The sequence below is a fragment of the Lutjanus erythropterus genome, chromosome 15, assembly GCF_056507025.1.
Source record: "Lutjanus erythropterus isolate fLutEry1 chromosome 15, fLutEry1.hap2, whole genome shotgun sequence".
Taxonomy (NCBI): Eukaryota; Metazoa; Chordata; class Actinopteri; order Lutjaniformes; family Lutjanidae; genus Lutjanus; species Lutjanus erythropterus.
Window position 1 is genome coordinate 16,420,728 of NC_139331.1, and position 20,907 is coordinate 16,441,634.

At 39.3% G+C, this 20,907-nt stretch overlaps 1 protein-coding gene across 1 annotated transcript; it reads right to left on the bottom strand.

Moving 5' to 3' along the window:
* Positions 1-342: 342 nt before the first annotated feature.
* Positions 343-19,895, bottom strand: stum (stum, mechanosensory transduction mediator homolog). Its single transcript, XM_084737415.1, has 2 exons — positions 18,975-19,895; positions 343-652 (listed from the first exon to the last, which is right to left on the bottom strand). The coding sequence occupies exons 1-2, from the start codon at positions 19,183-19,185 to the stop codon at positions 354-356; spliced, it is 510 nt and encodes a 169-aa protein (XP_084593541.1). The 5' UTR covers positions 19,186-19,895; the 3' UTR covers positions 343-353.
* Positions 19,896-20,907: the final 1,012 nt, after the last annotated feature.

Consider the following 20,907-nt stretch of genomic DNA (forward strand, 5'->3'; position numbering starts at 1 on the left):
AATAGTGCACTTCTTTGGGGATAAAACTGCAGTGACCACATTCATTTTTGTACAGGAATGTTGTCAGTGCAGACAACAATAGAGCTCTATGCTTCTTGTAGTATATATCTCTATATGTTTGAAGGTTCAGTGTATATAAATACTTTCTTTTTACTAAAAAATAACTTGGAAAGTGAACTAAACTATACATTTCACTATCATGTGAGAAAATGCACAAATAGGACTAAAAAATGACAAATAAACACTGGAAAACTACAGACTAAGTTTTAACAAGTACTCTGGTATTTGTACAGTACTGTAATTTGATTATTGTGAAATGTTTGTAGTTGATTGCATGGAGTTTGAAAAGCGCTTCATGTGTGAGATAGACAAAAGAAAAGGAGACAAGACTGAAAGAAACAGGAGGTGAAGAGAACAGAAGAGAAGACTGTCAGACAGAAAAAATAAATGCAGCTAGACAAGTACTGACTTGCCAGAATGACCATGTCCATTCCCCAGAAGATGCTCATGATCCATCCAACCATGATAACAGCTGTCAGTATCTGGATGAGAGCTGCTGCCACGTTCAGCCAGAACACACAACAAACACCTCGCTCTGAGATCAGCTCACTGCGAGCTCCACACAGCACCGTGAACGCTGAGATGAAGGTACCTGTGGGACGAAAACAGCAAAGCAAGCTGGTTACTAAAAACAAAAACTACACAGTTCATTAAAAACAGTTCAGACATGTGAAGTGAATTACAACTGTGCATTTGGCTCTGTGATGTGTTTAGCCCATTGTGACGCACAACACTTTGAAGGAGTTTTCCGCTCTGGTTAATTTCTAATGAAGTATAGCAGACAGCAGACTTTTCAGTAAAATAAACCAGAAGAGACACGTGTTTGATCTGCTGAACACCTGACACAAAGAAATTACAGTGTAATTCACAGCAGCTAAAGACCAGCATGACCACAATGACTGTATGCTGCCTAGACTAACAAGTGGACAAGTGGACAACACTTTGCTCAATAAGGACAAGCTCCCAGCTTTTGTTGATAAAACGGGGTGGAAACAATAAAAGGGTTTTAAAAAACTCCATTGCTGAATAAAACCAGAGTCTTTAGGGTTGCCCTTCAGATTTGGACAGTAAAGTTGTGTGTTCACTACTGAAGAGAAAAAAGGTTGAGTATAATTTCAGTAAGGGATGTTATTGAAAAAATGTAAAGGATGTGGGTTTGTTAGCGGTTGTACCCACTACCGTTCCAGCAACTACCTTCCATTTAAAAATCCCCAGATGATTGGCATGTTTGATTGTGACGTCAAAAAGGTTATCAAGACAGCTCCAACTGAGTTTTTCATCAGTTTACGTCTTTGGTGACAGGGATGTGCACTAACTGAGGTAAAACTCATTTTATTCCAACATTGGAAATATATCTGCAAGGGTAAAATCACTTGAAATGTCATCTGATGTAAGGCCATGAAGAGGTCTTATTAAGGGCAAAACTGTGCCAAGACCATGCATTCAAACTTTTGGGATTTTAAAATAATTGACAGTCTGAACAATAGGCAATCCCCAACCGTGCAACAGCAAGAGCATCATAAAATTTGCAGACGACATCACAGTGATGCAACTAATAAGCAATATGTCTCTAAATGTCAACAAGACAAAAGAAATCTTTGTGGACTTTCGAAAGATCACCTGACATCATATTCTTAGTTCCATCAATGGTTCATCTGTTGAAATCGTGGCCAATTTTAGATTTCTTGGTTTACACATCACAGACTGCCTCTCATGGTCTCTCGGCACCAACGGCATCCTCAAGAAGGCACGGCAAAGATTTTCTGAGTTGTCTAAGAAGTTTGGTATGAGTACCAAAACTCTGTGAACTTTTCTCGCAGCACCATCGAGAGTGTTTTGACAGGCTGCATCACAGTGTGGTTTGGCAACCTGACTGCTCAGGACTGCAGACTGCTTCAAAGGACCGTGGAGACAGCAGAAAAAAAAAAATCACTGGCACAGACCTACTAAAACTTCACAACATTTACACCGCTCGCTGCAAAAGGAAAACCCAAGACATCATTTAAGACACCAGCCACACTGCTCATGTTTTCTTCTGCTATTTCCAACTAAAAAACATCACCAGAGCATCAGATCACACACCACCTGTCTAGTTTCTTTCCACAGGCAGTCAGGTTGCTGAACAGCTGCCACACCATATGCACCTCTCATTGTTGTAAAATTGTGTCGTATATTCTGTATACAATGTATGAAATCTTTCTGTATATACAGAATGCATCTCACATTGTTGCATTGTTGTGTCTTGTGTATGAACTCTGTGTGTACATAGTTTATGTAGGTCTGTAGTGTGTGTCCTATGTGTTAAGATAGAAACAGAGAGAGCACAAAAATGTCATTGTGTTTTTAATACACGATAATATAGTTGCACTTGAACATGCTGATGTTTAGCAGGTTATGTTTATCATGTTTACAATCGCAGCAACTGTAGGCACTGCAGGATTTGCATGTCTCTACAGGTTTAAGTGGTGTGCATGGGGCACAAAGAAGAGCAATACCTGTGTCACATGAGTATGAAGGGCGGTGTCTTTTTTGTAGTCTTTTAAAAACGTAAAGCATAGGAGCAAATGTGTGAGGAGTGTATTAGCTTTATAACATCAGCTTTATCTGCTCTAATGTTAAACAATACCCAGCTAACTAGCTTACAAACTTTACCTCCAGCTAAACTTGTGTTAGATATCATTGCATTTGTGAAACTCATGGTTTATTCCCAGGGGTCATGTGGAGGATTTCAGAAGGAGGATGTGGGCTGGTGCATAATCAAAGTTGGCCGACGATGACGCATCTCTGTCTGGCTCATTCTCTGAAGTCTAAAATGGGTTAGCTTTGCTCTTGTCCTGGCTTTCTACCCGGGGCAACCGCAGGCTGGCTGGGTGACTGTCTCAAGGTCCTCTGCACCAGCCTAACCACATCATTCCTTTTTCTGACGTTAACTGGTGTATTTCTGTCTTTTATCATAAACTCACACGTCGTATTTCACTGTCCAACAAATGTTTGCTGGAGTGTAGCTTTAGCCTCAGTCTTTTTGTGTTAACATTAAATCATGTATGAAGACGTTGTGTTTTAGACACTTTTACAGGGTTCTTGTTTTAAAATGTGTCAGATAGAAACATTTGAAAGTAGGGCAGGAATTTCATGGAGGCCATGAAGGCCATGGTCATCGTGCCCCCTCGGTTTATGGCCTTCAAAAACGTATGCTCCGTCCTCACTACCTCAGCTGATTTTGCCATTTTCTCCTCTGCCTTCTTCCTGTCAATATGGTTCTGAGACAGTAGTGTCTTTTGTTGAGATTCCGAATTCTTATCGGGCAACATCAAGTGAAACTGTGCAAATATCCAGTAGTGGATCTGATTTCTAGCACGCTAACTAACTAAGTTGACTTAGCTGAACCAGGGACCTAAGAAGTGTTACAAGCCAAATTTTTATCATGGCCTAATGTTTGTAATATTAACATTAACAAACATAATGTTAGTCCCCCTGACTCCCCATCCCCATCTTCAAACAAGTCCACTGACTCTAATTAGTCTAGGACTGAGTGTGTATGAACTTCTGACCCTAGAGTTTGTCTAAGTATTGGTCATTTCTAAATAATAATAAACTGTCCTTGTGGCCCTGGCATTTGGCCATTATGCCCTCAAAAAGTTGACAAGCAAGTGGTCTGATACAGCGTGAGCAGATTTAGCTAGATTTATGAAATCTGCTAACAAGATTATATAAAGATAATTGTAGCCAACAAAACCTACAGTCATCAGCTTGAAATGAGCTGCTTTTGTTTACTTCTCCGTGGAATTGAAGACCCAGTGTTTCAAACATTTCTGCCAATTTCACTGTTAAGTCTGCCACTGTTATCACTGCTTAGGAAATGGTCAGTTGGGACAAAACAGTGACTGATGGTAAAGTCATTAATTTAGCATCATCAAAGTTTCAGCATCTTGAATTTATGGATATCTATACAAATTTTCATGCCAATCCATCCTGTGGATGTAGAAAAATTTCAGTCTGGACCGAAGTGCCAGACTGACAGACTGATATTGCTGTCTCTAGAGCCACACTGTCTCATAAGCAACATAAGAAACAGAGAAAAATACTGACTATGGTATTGACAATAACATATTTCAAAACAAAATTGTTTCTAATAAACTGTACCAATCTGTCGCTTAGCCCTAGACGGTCTCATACATGGTGGATAGTGATGTGAATGAAAGCAGCAGGTGGTCAAAGTGATATCTATGTCTGTAGTAAAAGAATCAATAACCACTCACAACACGAGAATTACAGACATCCATTAGATAAAGTAAAAACTGAAACTGAGTAAAACTCTCCTCTGCCGAGAAGAAATAACGGGTTCAGCACAGCGAGGCAGGCTGTAGACTGAAGCTGCTTGACACAGTGATATCTCACACCGCTCCCCTCAGAGTCCCTCAGTAAGTAAGTCAATATTTAAGTAGCCGCCGATGGTGAGTGTCTGGCGACAGCGGCGGCGGTGCCCTGGAAAAGAGCAGAGAAAGACGGCAACATATCGACGGCCACATCTACCGGGCTGAAAACAAGATTATATCTGCGGACAATCCTTGTCTGCCTGAATAAAATCCAATATCGCTACAGATCATGTTATCTGGAAACCTGGACCTTCCCAGGCCCCGATCACTGGATGGTAAATGCACTGTGTGTGTGTGTGTGGTGTGCATGTGCTGCACAGACAAGAACACAAATGAGTGTGCACACAAATCCCATTATTTCATTACAGGATGTTTCCATGACAACATTCCCTCAGGAACAGGTTATATATAAAATATGATTTGTACTCTCTGAATCATGGATCTACCTCATATTATCAATGATATATTCAGATTAGCCTACTTAGCTGTCATTGTACCAGCCTACAGTGTTTTCCTTGGCATTATTTCATATTGACTCACTAACAACGACGAGCAGTGTTTGTTTCAGGCCACCTGACACCCATACATTCATTTTTGTGAATGGGACAATTACTGTACGTTTGCATTATAGCCAGAAACCTCATACTGAGTTCACTTTTTCAAGCCAGTAGCCATATCTCACGATTATTGATCTCTGCCATTTCAGTTGTGACTTGCAAATTTTATTTTGAGTCAGAACAGCAGTACAATAAATCAGTCGATAATAATACAAAACATTTTTCTTATAAATAAAGAAAAACGAAACAATACAATTCTGAGAGAAGCACAAAAGCATATTTCCTACATAGAAATCAGTTCTCTCCTGTCACTCATCTTATATGACATTCTTTCAAATGCAACAACTTTTTGTTGCTCTTGTTATCAGATCCTGAGAAGGACGCCCTCGAGGCAGCTCCTGAGAATAATTTACCATCCAATCATGTTTGCCATCTGGGACCAGTCTTTCAATGACTGCAGAAAAACAGACAATGCCTCCTAAAATATAAAATGTTGGACGCAATACAAACAGCACGCTTGTGACATTCACAAAATTAACATTGAATCATCATCCAGAATCAATAGAGACAGAGCGTAATTCAGTCCCGCCCACACCAGAGGGGAAAACAATTCATTGCTGTTCACTGGCTTGCTTGAAGGTTCCTCCTTGTCATTTCCGTCTGCTAGCTAACAACAGAAAAATGCCTAAAATCTGGGGCTTGGAGGGATGCGCTGAGCACAGGACTATTTTTTCATACGCTGCCAAACTGAAAAACTGAGTCTTTAAGAGGACAAGAGTAAATACAGGCAATAAGACGTTAGGCATCAGCAGGAAGAACAGGGAAAACTGTGAGCTCCTGACTGCCTAGTTGGTGTTACAGTGAATGCTGCGAATTTGCCAGCAAAATTGTAGAGGTGGACGCTAACTAAGCTGTGACAGGGAAGATTTTGATATTTGGTAGGTTAAATGATGATCTCACCTGATGATTAAATTTAATAGTTGTAAATGTTGAACTGTTTCACTTTTGGCCATTCAGTGGGATCATTTCTTCAAATAAAGTGAGGTAAGAAGGAACACTGAGATTTAAGATTGAAGATTTTGAGTTTAATTAATATGTTTTCCTCTCTGGCAGACAGTGCTAAAATAATCTTTTGAAATGTGAAATTCCTGAGATTTTTTAGTAGTTGAATCAGAGTTGGCCGTCATATACAAAACCAATGTTTTGCCAGCTAGACCTTGTGTTTTAATGGCTTTATTCATCATCTCTGATGTATCAGATTTTCATACAGTCAGAGAAAAGAAAAGTGTGCGTCCCACAAAGTGCCCTGAATTCAAACCCTTCTGACCATGAACGCAGTTTGTACAAGGACTTGTGGCTCTATCATCTGAATTACACTAACACAACATGATTTCTGCCATCATTATTTGGAATCTCAGACAAAACTCCAAGTGAAATCCCAAAGCTTCAAGAACACTGGATTTTTACTTTATCCAAAACATTTCTGGGTGAAACATTGGCAGAGATGGCTGCATATGATTGCTTTCCCTTCAACAGTTGACCGTGGCGAAATGCACCTGAAGAAAGACGGCCAAAATCTCCAACCCAAATCCTAAACCAGTAGGATCTATCTAATATTTCACACTAACGGAAAATTAATTTGAATGAATGAACTGAACATTTTTCTTATTGCTTTGTTTTTTAACTTAAAGTGATCACTGACTTTGTTACTATTATTTGTTTGAACGAATTTAGTTAGTTTATAATATGAAGAATTGTTAAATATCACTTCCATGAGGCTCTTCGGGCAGACAATGACAGATCACAGTCAATAAACTTGACATTTCAGAGGTGTTTTCTTAGTGACTGAATCAATGGATCTAAGAAATATTTTCATTTGCGCAAAATCATTCATCACATAATCAGCTGATGTTGAGACCTTCTCCTCTGCAGATTTTTGGTACCCTTTTTTTGCAAATACTGAATTGAATACTGTGAAGACTGAATGCGACACAAGAAATGCCTAGTGGGCGTGTGTGCATCATGGCCTTGGCCCTTCTCTTTCTGCGAGCTCCATTTCTTGTCACATTGGAAGAATTCAAATAACAGAGCAAGCCAAGCAGGTGGGGGGAGGGAGGAACGAGGACGGTCGGGCCGGGCTGCCAGCTGCATCTTGTTTGTCGGGAGCGAGGGAGGACCAAAGTCGACTCATATAGAAGTTAGTTTAGCACTTTTTCTCCCTCAGTCTGTTTCTGTGTTTTTCTCTCTGTCTACTTCTCTGTTTATATGTCTTGCTTTCTAATTAACCATAACTTAGCCGGCAAACTAAATCCTGAGAGCTCTGTCACCATGAATCTCTCTATAGAAACACACAGACCAGCTATGTTCAATTTGTCCCATAATCTCTGACAAATCTGTATGTACACCATAATATTTACTTTCACATGGCCTTCACTGCCCTTATCTGGAACGCTTTCCAAAGTTAAACTGTGGAACAAGCACAATCCCAAAATAGTAAGTAACAGACCCAGAAAAGTAAAAAAAAAGGGGGGTCAGTGTTTACATGTGAAAGAGGGAAGATGAATTACTGTAGATATTTACTTTTCCTTTCATACAGTTAACCAATGCTCATTTCAAAGCATCTCACAGAAAGAGCAACAGTGGGATAAAATGAGATTCCACCCAAAGCCGATATGGTCTGATCAGACAGAGAAATGTTCAGGTCACAGAGGCCACACCCACCAGCAGATGCTCTGGCTGCTGGTGGAGCTGCCCACCTCCAGACATGCACCATGATTGACAGCAAGCTGGTGGCTGAATGGTTACACATCACCTCCATCTTTGGCATGAAAAACGGGATTTATACGGACTGGCTGCATCCAGTTTTTCAGGTACCAGTTGTGTGTTGCGTTCACCGAACAGCGGGTTTGTGTCATGTTGGAAGAAACGTGTGTTTGCTGTACCTGCCAACATGATCAACGTGTACAGTACATCCTGCAACTAATGATTATTTCCATTACAGATTAATCTGCAGATTGCTTTACAATTGTCAGACATCTGACATCTTCAAATTGCTTGTTTTCTCTGACAGCCCAGTCAAACCTTTACATATTCACAAAAATGAGCAAATACACATCGGAGAAATTGGAACCAATTCATATTTTTTATTTTTGCTTTTAAGGTCCAGTGTGTAAGATTTAAGGTGATCTATTGGCAGAATATGACAGAAATGGAAAATAATATTAATAGTTATGTTTTCTTTGGTGTTGTTAGTGTATGGTGCATGAATAAATCTTAAAACCCAGAAAAGTTTGCATTTTCACACCTCTGGTTCCCTTGCCTCAAGGTCAAAAGTCAATGTTTTTTTTAAATGGGTTTTTCATTAGATGCTTTCATTAGTTTAAGAGGCTTTCACATCTTGTTCTATGATGTAAAATGCATCAGTAAACACCAAACATTTGAATTTTGAAGCTTCTATGTGTCTTAAGAAAGACAGCTGATAACAAGTGGTGAAATTCAGTCCACAGAGGTTGGACGTTAAAGGAAAAGGTATATATGATTTATTGACATCTAGCTGTGTGCTTGCTGATTGAAAACAACCCAATCCACACTAGGTAGGAGAACCTACTGGGGCTGTGAAACTGTATAATTCTGCAAAAGTCCATATTTAGAGCAAATGTTTGGTTTGTCACTTCTGAACTACTGTAGATATAGATTTTAAAGTAAAGAAAATATTGTGCTGATAAACCTCCAATAATTTGGAGGCAGTGGAAACAAGCTGTAAACAGAACGCCTGCCATCTTATCACTGAGAAGTTTCACACATTCAGCAGGTACACAGCAACATTATCATTTTCTGAATAATGTAGGTCCAGCATTCACTCTACCTTTAGCTCTGTTTTTGGTCTCCATCACCTGCTCCTCTCTTAAATGCTCTGGTCACCTGCTAGTTGCTAATTCTGTATGTTTTAGGGAACAATGCAGCTTGTACGGTACTGAGTGTGCAAGAGAAGACAGAGATGCTAGTACTGAGCCATTGTGCTTTAATGCCACTTAGCATAAAGCTAATATACTGCTAACTCCTCAGTCTTATTTTACAATTTACTGATCACTTGTATTGGACCTGGTGGGATGCTTTTATTGTGAAAAGTTTGTTAGGTATAGAAAATCCAGTGTCTTTGTTACCAAATTAGCTACGCTTATTTAGCAGGGCTTTGCTTCAATAGAAACAGGTCAGTCAGCCCAGTATGGGACATGTTCTGCACTACAGACTATGTACCATCAGTGTATCAGTTTTAAATTTTGTGAGGAGGAATGGTAGAAATAGAAAGAGCCACAGCGAGGTGAAAATGGCTTCAGGTGACAGGCTGAACACCTCCAAAATGTCACACAAAAACTTTACCAACTTCAAACATTTTTAGCCTTCTAGACGCTTAAGTGCTAAATAGAGCTGAGGAGAAGTGTAGAGTTGGCTGATTATTGTTTGACTTTGTCACAACAACTGTTTCCTTTCATATTGCATTCTGTCGTTTGATCAATTGTTAATTTAAAACAGTGATTAGAGCTTTAATTTCTGTCGAATTGATACATATGCCAACCATTTTAGCTATCATGTCCATTCACTCTGTAAAGCAGCCTGCTGACCAGTGAAAAGTCTCCTTACTGCCTTTCAAAACTACCCACGTGAACAAAGCAAACCATCAAGGAAATAACTTGCTGTGCTGGAATGAGGGCAGTTGGATTGAAGAAATGGACATATACAGTACGTGCTCAACAATCCTCCACTGCAATAATAAAGGTATAAGAAATCTTTAAATCTTTAATCTTCTTGGTTTGAGAAATCTAGTCTAACAACCCTCCAAACATGTGTGAAGAGCTCCTGGATCCTCTACATGTCACATGTGGGAGACTGTCTGTGCGTGTTCATGTGTGTGTGCCTGGATATTACCCAGACTAATGACCATAATTACACAGAACTCTACAAGGCACCCAGTGGTCGTGTGGGAGGTTAATGATGGAGTGTATGAGTGTGAAAGACAGACAGAGAAAGAAAGAAAGAGTGAGAGAGAGAGAGAAAGAAAGAAAGAAAGAGAAATATAATGAGCCAAAGAAATGGTGGGAAGAGAAAGAAAAGAAAAGAAATTTAGGTTTACTGCAAATTACTTGAAGAATATGCTACATTACATATCACTGATTGAAAAAGGTTATTGCATTGATCTGCTTATTACTCCACAGCAAAAGTAATCAGTTACATTACCTTTCAAATTGTACTGGATAAGACTCATCAGTGTAGACCTATAGTGGTCCTCAGAAAAATGTATTCATCATCTGATAGGCATTCCTTTTTTAACTAGAAGAGGTCACTCAGTAGAGTGCAGATCTCTGCCAGGCAACCAGAAAATAATATTTTAATCACCAACCTTTTGATTTGTAACTGTAATTTAATTACACTTTTTTCCTTGGTAAATGTAATGGATTACAAATACATTCATTTTGTAAAGTAATTACATGTAACTAGTTACATGTCAGTAGTTACTCTTCAGCAAAGTTAGTCTCCTATTAGACATTTATGTGAAATTTAGTCATAATTAACATACGGATTGTTGAGTTATGTCCAAAATCTACATGTAAGTGATCATCTCAAGTCTTACACCTGGTGGAAAAAATAATTGTGTTCAGGATTTTTTTTTTTCCTATTTATATCAGTTGTCATGCAATCTGTGACTATGACCACTATACAGCAAACTCACCTCACAGGCCAGCGCTATCTCTGGTTTTTATGCTACAACAAGCAGCAAGTCTTCTGTTTAGAGCTGAACTGACCAGCAGCAGCTAGTTTAGCTCTGGTGACTCCATGTAGCTCAAGAAGTCTGATCCTCACAGTGGATCAGGCGGCGCAGCGGGCTTCAAACACACTCCAACTTACCAGTGATTAATGTAAACCAGCCAGCTAAGAACACACATCCTGTAAGTTAGTCCTGCTTGAATTTACCATGAGGTCTTGTCTCCACTTTTGGCTGGAGATAAAGTCTCCCCCACACTTGTGCTTTGTTAAGATAACATGTCCAGGAGTAGTCTCTCTACTGACCACACACAATAAAACAAAAAAAGTAAATATCTACAGTAAAATAATGTTTTATGAATCCACCAATTACATTAATTTACATTACATTGTCTACAGGACTCAAATATTTATAGAGGTCTCCTACATTCTTGGACACTCAAGTGTAAAGAAAACACCGCCTGCGCCACACAGCCCAGCTTCCTGTTACAGCTGAGACAGAACAACATTTCAGCAGCTGTTTAGATATTTGTTTTGGTAAGCCTGCCAATTGTAACCCACTAACAGTCGATTTGTCAATGTGTCTGCCAAATATCAGCATCACTGATTTACATTTATTTGCTCGCTCACCGCAACCAGGGACAGATCTGTTCATTAGAAAACGCTTCATCCCTGTACAGATGAAAACGCAGCCTTATCACAAGGATTAAAACTGCTCTTTGGCCTCATTTACATAAACATGTTGGAGATGTTACAGAACAGGTCACGAGAGGCAACAATCTTGGCTTCACGCAGGAATGTTTGTATATGATTACATTTCATGGTAACACCTCTCAGCAGCAGCAATTAAATTAGCAATATGTCACATAGTACAGAGTTTACGTTGAATAATAGTGTAACTGATTAAGGCTTGTTCAGAGTCAGAATGTCAAATTTTCCATCTGTCCATGAGCCCAATCATGGACACAAAACTAAACCTAACTCTAGTCTAACTATGGCTTTTAGACTACAGCTCATCCATAAATAATCTGGTTAAAATGAAGACGAGGGCATGCCCTCTAAGGTGTCCTTTCACTGGAGAAAACATAATGTAGGGCTCTTTGGAAGCCTTTCCAGGAAAGAAAAAAAAAATGGAACACACTGTCTAGAGCGCCCTCTACAGAGTATGAGAGCATGAGTGGAGAAAACGTGAGCACCCATTCGATGGAAAGAAAATGTGACAAAACAGCCTCTAGGACACCGTTCCAGTGGAGAAAAAGTGACAAGTGCACTTCAAGTGGATTGCTATAGGCTTCACTACATGCTAGAAAAGAGTTTGGAACTGTGCCAGCACAAAAAGCATCATGGCTTTTTGCACACTGGTGCTTCAATGCATGCAGCTAGTGCCCTTTATATTTTTTATTTATTTATTATTTGTTGCCGCAAAAAGTCAGCCACTGATGAGGACCAGCAAAATGTCCTTGTGTTGGAGCTTTTTCATCATCTTACTTTTGTGGTGAGCTCGTTCAATCCTCATGAAGACAGGAGTCCAGAAACGCACACAAACACACACGCACACAAACACACACACACACACACACACACACACACACACACACACACACACACACACACACTCACAAATATCCAGAGGCAAGATGTCAACATGAGCACGTAAATGGATGCAGTGTCTCCAATATCACATATCATCAATCACACACACACATAAGCACGCACACACACACGCACACACACACGCACACACACACACACGTGACCTCTGCCACCCACACACTCACACTCAGGGCTAAATCATACATTCACTGTAGCTCTCTGTGTCAAAGCCTCACACTTTCCAGTCCTCTTATGGCAAAGAACAGAACACAAGTAAAGCTGTGAGCTGTAGTTTCCTTCACAATAAGTATGTTATTTACAAGATGACAGCTCTTTAATTAGTTTACACTGCACTGACTAACAGCTTCTGAGGTCCTCGCCAATAGATTTTCACTCAGTCCTCATTACATTGAGTGAACATAATGTCAGGCAGGATTAACGTAAAGTTAAAAAAAGTGGACCCCAGAGAGGGAGGTTGTCACACTGAGTCCTCCAACTCGAGGTGGAGCTCTGGGTGTAGATATACGTAACACTCCCCTTTCTCTCACATTTGCGGCTTAATTGGGAAAAATGAAACCTGATATTATGACCTGCTTCTTGGATGTTATTTGGAGGGGACGTTTTCTTATTACAAAAAAGCAAATGTGTGAAATGTAATCTGAACTGTCAAAAAACAACACATGCCTCTATGTCATCTTAACCATCCTGTCTGTGAAATGTTTTTGTTTTTACAAGAGTCTGACATTTGACACCAGGAACTGTCTCCTGCTGTACCAGTGATTGTTTCATAACCACCATCTTTTCTAACCATAATCAAGTACTTTTAATTGTCTGATATCAAAGGAATTATTCCCTGTAACTTTAACCATGAGCACAAGGTCCCCTAACCTTAACCATATAACTATTTTATTTTCTATTTATTTTAGTGATTTTTGTGCCTAACCCTAAGCAAATCTTAAAATAATGAGATAATAATGAGACAGCACTGTCATCGTGTCTGGTAGTGGTGTCAGACAGCCCATTCTCATTCCCAGTCTTCAAATACTGACATTTTGTCACACCTCTTGGCTGTTCAAACAGGCGCACAAGTCTTCCTTTGGTGTCTGTGTGAGATGGACCACGCTTTCAGGGAACTTGAGTATAAATTCATCCATGTTAGCTGATGTAGTATAAAGAGAGAAAAAGTCCTCATATGGAGGAAGTGGAGTGGATTTGTCATAACACAGCGTTGCCTGGGTCCAAACCTTTTGAAATCAACCACTGCAGCGAGCTGCTTGATTTTCTGGTTATGAAAATGAAGTGTAACAAGTTGACAGTTCAGTCTTATATCAGGCAAAAGACAGCGCTGTTAAATGATGTAATAATGGAGGCATTTCCTACTATATTGTGGGTCCAGATTTGTCCCCTGCCAGTTGGCATTTTAGCAAACATGTTACTAGGTCACCAGTCACAAAAACAGGAAGAGAAAACATTTTTTTGTTAATAATAATAATTTTTGCAGGCTTTTTATAGCTTTACTTGATAGGACAGCTGAGGCGAGGACAGGAAGAGGGGGAGAAAGAGTAACATGCAGCAAAGGGTGACAGGCAGGAGTTGAACCTGTGGACGCAACTCAAAACTCAAACTGAGCTTCCAGGCAGAGAAAACATCCTTTAACCAGTGAAATGACACTAAACCTAAACCTAAACCTTACCTAAACCTAACCAAACTGGAACCGTTTTGCAACATTAACCACATGTTAAAAAGGTTTTCTGGCAGCATCTCATACAGATGGTAAAAGGTCCCATTTGAATAAGTATGAGACACCAACGGTCGTGACAAAGCTAGTTTTGACAACCCAGGATGAGAACATGTTGTATCAGATCAGAAACTGCTTGTATGTGCACGGACCAAGGATGTACCTTATCATGTAATTTTAAAGACTTGTAAGCTAGACTATGAGGAGCTGATTGTTGATATTCAGAGAAGGAGGCAGAGATGTATACCCCTGTCTGCATCAGTGGAGCTGAGGTGGAGCAGGTGAACAATTTTAGGTTCCTGGGACATCACACGTCACAGAAACCCTGTCCTGGACATCACACGTCTCCACCCTGGTCAAGAAGGCTCAGAAAAGGCTGTATTTCTTTAGGAAACTTAAGAAGGCAAAATTTGTCTCAGAACAGAAAAAACGGTCCGCCAGGTCATTAAAACAGTCCAGAAACCCATCTACCCAGCGTCAGTGATGTCAGGGAGGGTCCTGCACAGAGCTCCAGGTAACGCTTTATATTAAAGTGCATGTAACAGGCAATAGTTAATAGGAAATGATGCCCTTATAAGATGCTTATTAACATTAACATGTGTTAAAAAGACTATGTAAGTGTTAATAATAGCATCATAAACCTGTTTATTGTGAGAACCTTATTAACAGTTTATAGACTGCTTAAGAATGTTGTCATACAGTCTGCATTACCAACATGCATTTTGCCCAAACAGTTAAACTTAGCTCCAAAACTCAAAGCACCAAAACACAATTAAATGTGCAGTATAATTACTCATACTGTGTACCATCCCTTTATGTCTGTTTGGTAGCAAGACTATGTATAAAGAAGAAATCTGGGTAGAAATTTCAATCAGCTGTGTTCAGAATAATTCTTATTTATCTTTATTGTAAAAGTTCTGCAAAGATTTTCTATATATTTCAATGTGGTTACTGTAAATGCAGTAACCATATTGGAAATATATAGCAGAATGTTTTAGCATTTGAAAAAGACATATAGTGTTTTGAAGGTGGTGGTTTATGAATGAGAAAGAGGTCAAGGATTTTGTAAAATGTGGTTACTGAATGCATTTTGTGTGAAAGTAATAAAAAAAAAATAATCACAATTTGATCTATAGAAACTTCTGTTTTGCTGACTGTGTGAGGAGTTTTGACCAATGCATGTTAGCACTCAAAAGAAATGCTGTAGGTCCAGTTCAAATGAGTTTTTAAGTTTCAGTGATCCAGTAAATGTTGCTCAGTGAACAGGTTCTTTTTCACTGTGATGCCACAGTAGCAGACATAAACCAAAACCAAGGAGCCCCCTGCCCTGAAATGACTTTGTAGATCCTTTGTGCAATAAAGTGTCTGACATTATCTGTCATTTTGTCTGTGTACTCTTTGTATATGTGCTTGTGTGTGTGTGTGTGTGTGTTTATTCATACACCTGTGTGTGTGCATGTCTGCAGGAGATTATGTTCTGCTCTGACTCTTGTCCAAATTCAATTACACATCCCTAAATTTTATTTTGGCTGGAGGATGAATAGAACGAGCCGCTGTTTTCAGTCTCAGTCAATTAGACCCAAACGGCATTGACACACACTCACACGCGCATGCATTGTGTTCATTTCAGTAAGCGTTGCCATGGCAACTAACCGCAGCTATTCAATGAAATGTCAAGGCATTCAGACCAACCTACATACACTCTCACACTGTACACACACACACCTAGCTGAGGTGTTGCCTTGATGCTTTTTCATACATGTTGGGGACAATTTTTAAGGCAGCATGTCGGGGTGACGGTCCGGCCGAAAGAGGGAAAAGCCGATTATTTGGGTCATGCTGTTTGCTGACCTTGTTTTTCTTACAAGGCCGTTTGTGACATTTTCAAGCAATCAGTGCCTTGACATTTACTTTAGAAAGGTTGCGACAAATAGACTGTGAATGTGTGGAAAAGTGAGAGAAAAAGGATGAATGAGTAAGAGAAATGATTTTGATTTTGGCATCTAAAGCCTTCTTCACCAGGGAACGATAACAGAGCACAGAAAGAGAAGAGATGAAGAGGAGGACAAACACACACATAATAAGTCTGCAGAGAGTTAGGACCAATAAATCAGAGGTTGGGGGTGGAGAGGACACAGATTATTTAGTGATGGACTCTCATGATTCCTTCAAAGACAAACATCCGAACCTCTTCATCTCTTTTTCTCTGTCTCCTCTTCATGCTGTGTGATTTTTCTTCATTAATTGGCACATACTCCTAAAATAGATTGTTCTCTTATTATCATTTTAAGTAGTACTGCTTTTAAACCAGTCTGGATTAGTGAATGACTGTGTGTAAATGTCTGGAGATGTGTGAATGTGAGCTTGATCTCAATGTGTTATTTACATATGAGTCTTTACTGAAAGTGATTTTATGTACCAACGTGTGTGTTACTTAATGACAGTGGATATATGATACAGTATACAGTGTGTGTATGTGTGTGTGTGTGTGTGAGTGTAGCTACCAGATGTTGTTGCATAATCTTACTATATGCAGACATTCATACACCAACCAAGTGAAGGATTAAGAGCTGGAAATTAGATGGAAGGTTTAGGGCAGAAGGCAGAAGCATCCTAACAACAGGAAATGATCTGGATCAACATACATGTAGTGAAAGAATGAGACAGATTTTTCTTAAATGCTTAAATCTTGAGATCATAGAGTGCTGAAGAAATGAATCCTAAAACATGAAATTGCGTACTTAGTACTTTAGCACTTCCTGTTCCCTCATCTCCAAGTCAGTGGTTTTTTAAATGGGTTTTGGTTAGATGCCTGAAATAAGGCGAGCTTAAGAGATTTCGTTCTGTGACATAAAATAAAATATCTGTATGTGAATTTTGAAGTAGCTAAATGAGATTGCAGAGGTTGTTGGAGACATTAAACATCATCACACCGAACACTAGTCCCTTTGTGGTGGTGACGCTGAGTCACACAATCATGGTGTTGTTTGTTTATAGTCTACTGTTAGTTCTGTATTTCTTGTGATTGCATTTATGCTTACAGTGTTCACTCGTGCAGATTATCATGCTGATCAACATGTTTGACACGCAGCAAATGGGCCACAGGTGGGAGTCGAGCCAGTGGCCGCTGCAGAGGACTGATAGCAGCTCTACCAACTGAGCTTCACGGGAGCCCCATTTATATTCCTTTGAATGGCGCCACCATAAGTTAAATTTTTATCAATCTTTTAGGACCATGTGGAGTTGTACACCTAGAGTGATGGCAGTTATGACACTTTACTCGGTGGAGCATGAGGAAAATCTTGGATACAATTGAAAAGTTTACCATCTTGGAGAAAAATTTACTTGACATGCACATTTTTTAAATTAGCCCATGTCCTATCCACTAACATGGAAGGGGCGGGGTTTATGACCTACATTGCAGTCAGCCATATCAGGGGGCCATGGAGATGTTTTGGCTTAACTTTTAGGGAGCTGTTGTCCATCTTTATATATGTCAGTGAGTAAGCCCAATAAAGAGGCCACTGAATGTGTTATCACATATTTCACAAATGAAGAGAAAAAGATATTCTGCCTCACATCTGAATTACTGCACATGTTACTGTATTGTATACGCTGTATATCTAGGGATTTGTATACAATGTGGGCGTCCCTTCCACATTGTGATCTTGAGTACAAAAACTACAGCAAAAATTGTATTAGTTGGACAGGCTGCCTACCAAAATGAGCCTGTATCTGCAGAATGGATCATCCTCTATGATCCTTGAGGAGGCAGCACAGAGGACATCAGTTTATCACGGCAGCCTGATACAGAGCTAATTTTGCTACCAGAAATAATCCAAGGGAATCAGCTTTGAGTTACAAGCAGAATCTCGGGTGTCATTGCACAGCCGAAGTAGGCGGAGAACATGTCAGAATTGACAATGACGGTTTGTTACAGATAAAACATATTAGAATGGATCATGTGTATAATTACTAGTAGTATACTTTCCCTGTTACTGTTTAAATGTCTATTTAAAATCAGCTACAAGATCACATCTTAAAACTTCATTGGCAAAGTTTCTACCCACACTGATGACAATGGAAATGTTGAGTCTACCGACTGTGACAGTTTCTCCACCAGCTGTGATGATGGCGCTGCCTATAATGATGACACCTGTGATGGATTTTTATACCCAGAAACATCCAGTGTGAGCATCGACACCTGGCAGAGTGAGGCTGTCTGTATATATACACACTGACGCTCTATTTTAACACAGGGTGTGAATCTGCTCTCTCACTCACACATCACGTATTAATGTAGACAGGAAAAATACACAGACATACACACACATCAGCAGATTTAGAGTAAAAAAAAAGCAGTCTTAGTAGCATTTTATGTTAAAAGAACATTTTTCATTTTCAAAGTAGAGATAAGTCTCTCTCACAGTTTGATGATAATTTAAAACCTGGTGCCTTAAAATTAGAGAGTAGTTTGTGATATGTGAAACTGAGGGGGCAATGGAGAGACTAGTAAGTAAGTTGGACACAGTTCAAGTTTATTTTCCAAAATAATTTTGGTTGCCTGCAAACTTCCCATGCAACTTTTATGGTCACTCAGTATTCCCCTCTGATATTTATGTGGTTTTTTGTTTTGTTTTTTTTTGCTTTATTTGCTGGCATGCCTGCTCACACCACAGCCATAAGCTCTCCATGTCTGTGTGGCTCTATCAGTTTCAGGACAGCTCAGTTTCTTGTTTTGCCATTTCCGAACCCGCATGTGTTGCAGGTTAGCTTTCTTCAGGCCTTAACTTTGTTTCTTTGGGTTTCTTTTTCTCAGTTCCCTTGACTTTAACACAAAAACAATGAATTACAGATGGAGAGAAGAAGAAAGTGTGATCGCAGACTTACCGAGTCCAGGTATGAAGGTGTTTAGAAACAGACAGATGACAGCCAGAGGGAACGGCATTGTGGGTATCGCGGCTCGCAGAGGTCCCTTCTTCTCCCTGACCTCCACCACCACTCCTCCACCAGCTGTAGGGGCCCCAACCATGGCTTTGGCCCCAAGATTGTCCCCTGTCTTGACCTGGCCCTGCTCTGTTCCTCCTTCTTTCTGTGCCATTTTTCTTTCTTTTTCTAGGTTATGTCTGATGACTAAAAACCAGTTGGTGATAAGCAGGTAAAATAATCAATGTTGATTGATTGTCTCCTTTGAGAATTAGATCGCAAGTTACCACCTATGTCACACACTAGCAAATAAATAACAATATCAACAAGTTGAAAAGTCAAAAAGTAGTGTAAATCTATGGTACATTGGTTAAAAAATAGTATACGTCCACAGAATAACAATGAAATAGCCTGCAATATTTTCCCAAAGGTATCTTTAAAAGAAAAAAAAAGGAGTATTTTGCTGCCTAAAAGCTTTTCAGCAATATTCAAGTAGATTTCAGTCTTCCCTGGAGAGCATTTATCTCCAGTAATTTCTGAAATTCCCTTCCAAGTCACCAGAAAACAAATCTGAGGGTTTTCTTGGAGAAATGTCTTCAAGGCTGCAGATTTATCCTCATTTAAATCCCTTTTTTAAGTCCTTAAAAGTGAGCGGAGTGTCTCTCATCAGAGGTCAGTGATTTTTGCCATTTGTTTCCATGTCCAACATGTTCTTAGGGAATGGTGAATCAGTGACAGTTCCTCCTTAAAAAATCCTCGAGAGATGTGCGGCTCTTTTCAGTAATTTCCTCAGAAGTCACTTTCTTTCTTTTCTTTTCTTTTTTCCAGTCAAATCACGCTCAACCCACACACCTCTCCAAGACAAAGTGCACACAACAACCCCCCTTTCTCTACTACATCTCCCTCTCTATCTCTCCCTCTCTCTTTACCTCCCTCCTCTCCCCATCCTCTCCCTCCATTTAAAGGAACAGTGCACCGATCTAATGTGACCATTTAATGAGCTCACATTCAGCAAGCATTAAGGAATCACTGATTAATGGCTAAATGCCTTCCACTCTCACTTTAATTATTCATGTATAGGACTGACATAAATGCTTGAAAATCTTTGCTGTGGTTTAATGCTATAAGCTTGTTTGCATTCATTCAATTCATTCATATATATTATATAAATACAGGGCATTCAGTACCATTTGCATGTTAAAAATTTTGCAAAGTGAAACTTAATTCTTCATCTTTTTTCAACACTGTATTTTCCAACATGCACTTTTTACTATTCAAAATGTGTAATGGTCAGTTTCAGCTTATTTATTTATTTATTAATTTATTTACGAGGTTTCTAAATGGAAGATCTAGATATTTTGTAGCAGGAGCATTAACAAATACATGAAATGTAGCCGCATGGCATTAATGCATGAGAACACTCTGCACCTACCCTCAAGTGATTTACTAATGCTATCTTTAAAAAAAACTAAACATTATAACATGTAAAAAATAATTTGGCTGACAGGACCGACTGTTGAGATCAACATCCTCAGTCGTTGTTACAATATTATCAAAAATACAGAAAATAGAGTAAGAGAATTTATTTAAAGTCATCCTGTGGCCCTCAGGAGACTCAAATAATGCTGCTTCATGCTGACCTTGGTACACAACTAAAATGTGTATCTTAAGCAAGATACTGTGAATTTCTGATGAGAAAATGTATTAATTGTCTAAACTGGAAATAGATTCACACAATCACACAAAAAATAATATTTCTGAGGAAGTCTAATCATTATATTTCCTGGCGAAAAGTATTAAGTACTAAGTATAGTAAGTTATACCACTAAGGGTCTCTCGCATATTAAAACTAACAATTTTTTTTACTGTTAAGAAAATCTATGTGACATCACTCAGG

What these genes read in the sequence shown, in the direction of transcription:
- stum (XM_084737415.1), bottom strand. Translation starts at nt 19,185, where the DNA reads ATGGCACAGAAAGAAGGAGGAACAGAGCAGGGCCAGGTCAAGACAGGG. An exon ending in CACCTTCATACCTGGACTCG is followed by an intron (nt 653 to 18,974) that starts GTAAGTCTGCGA and finishes TTCGTCCCACAG; the next exon opens with GTACCTTCATCTCAGCGTTC.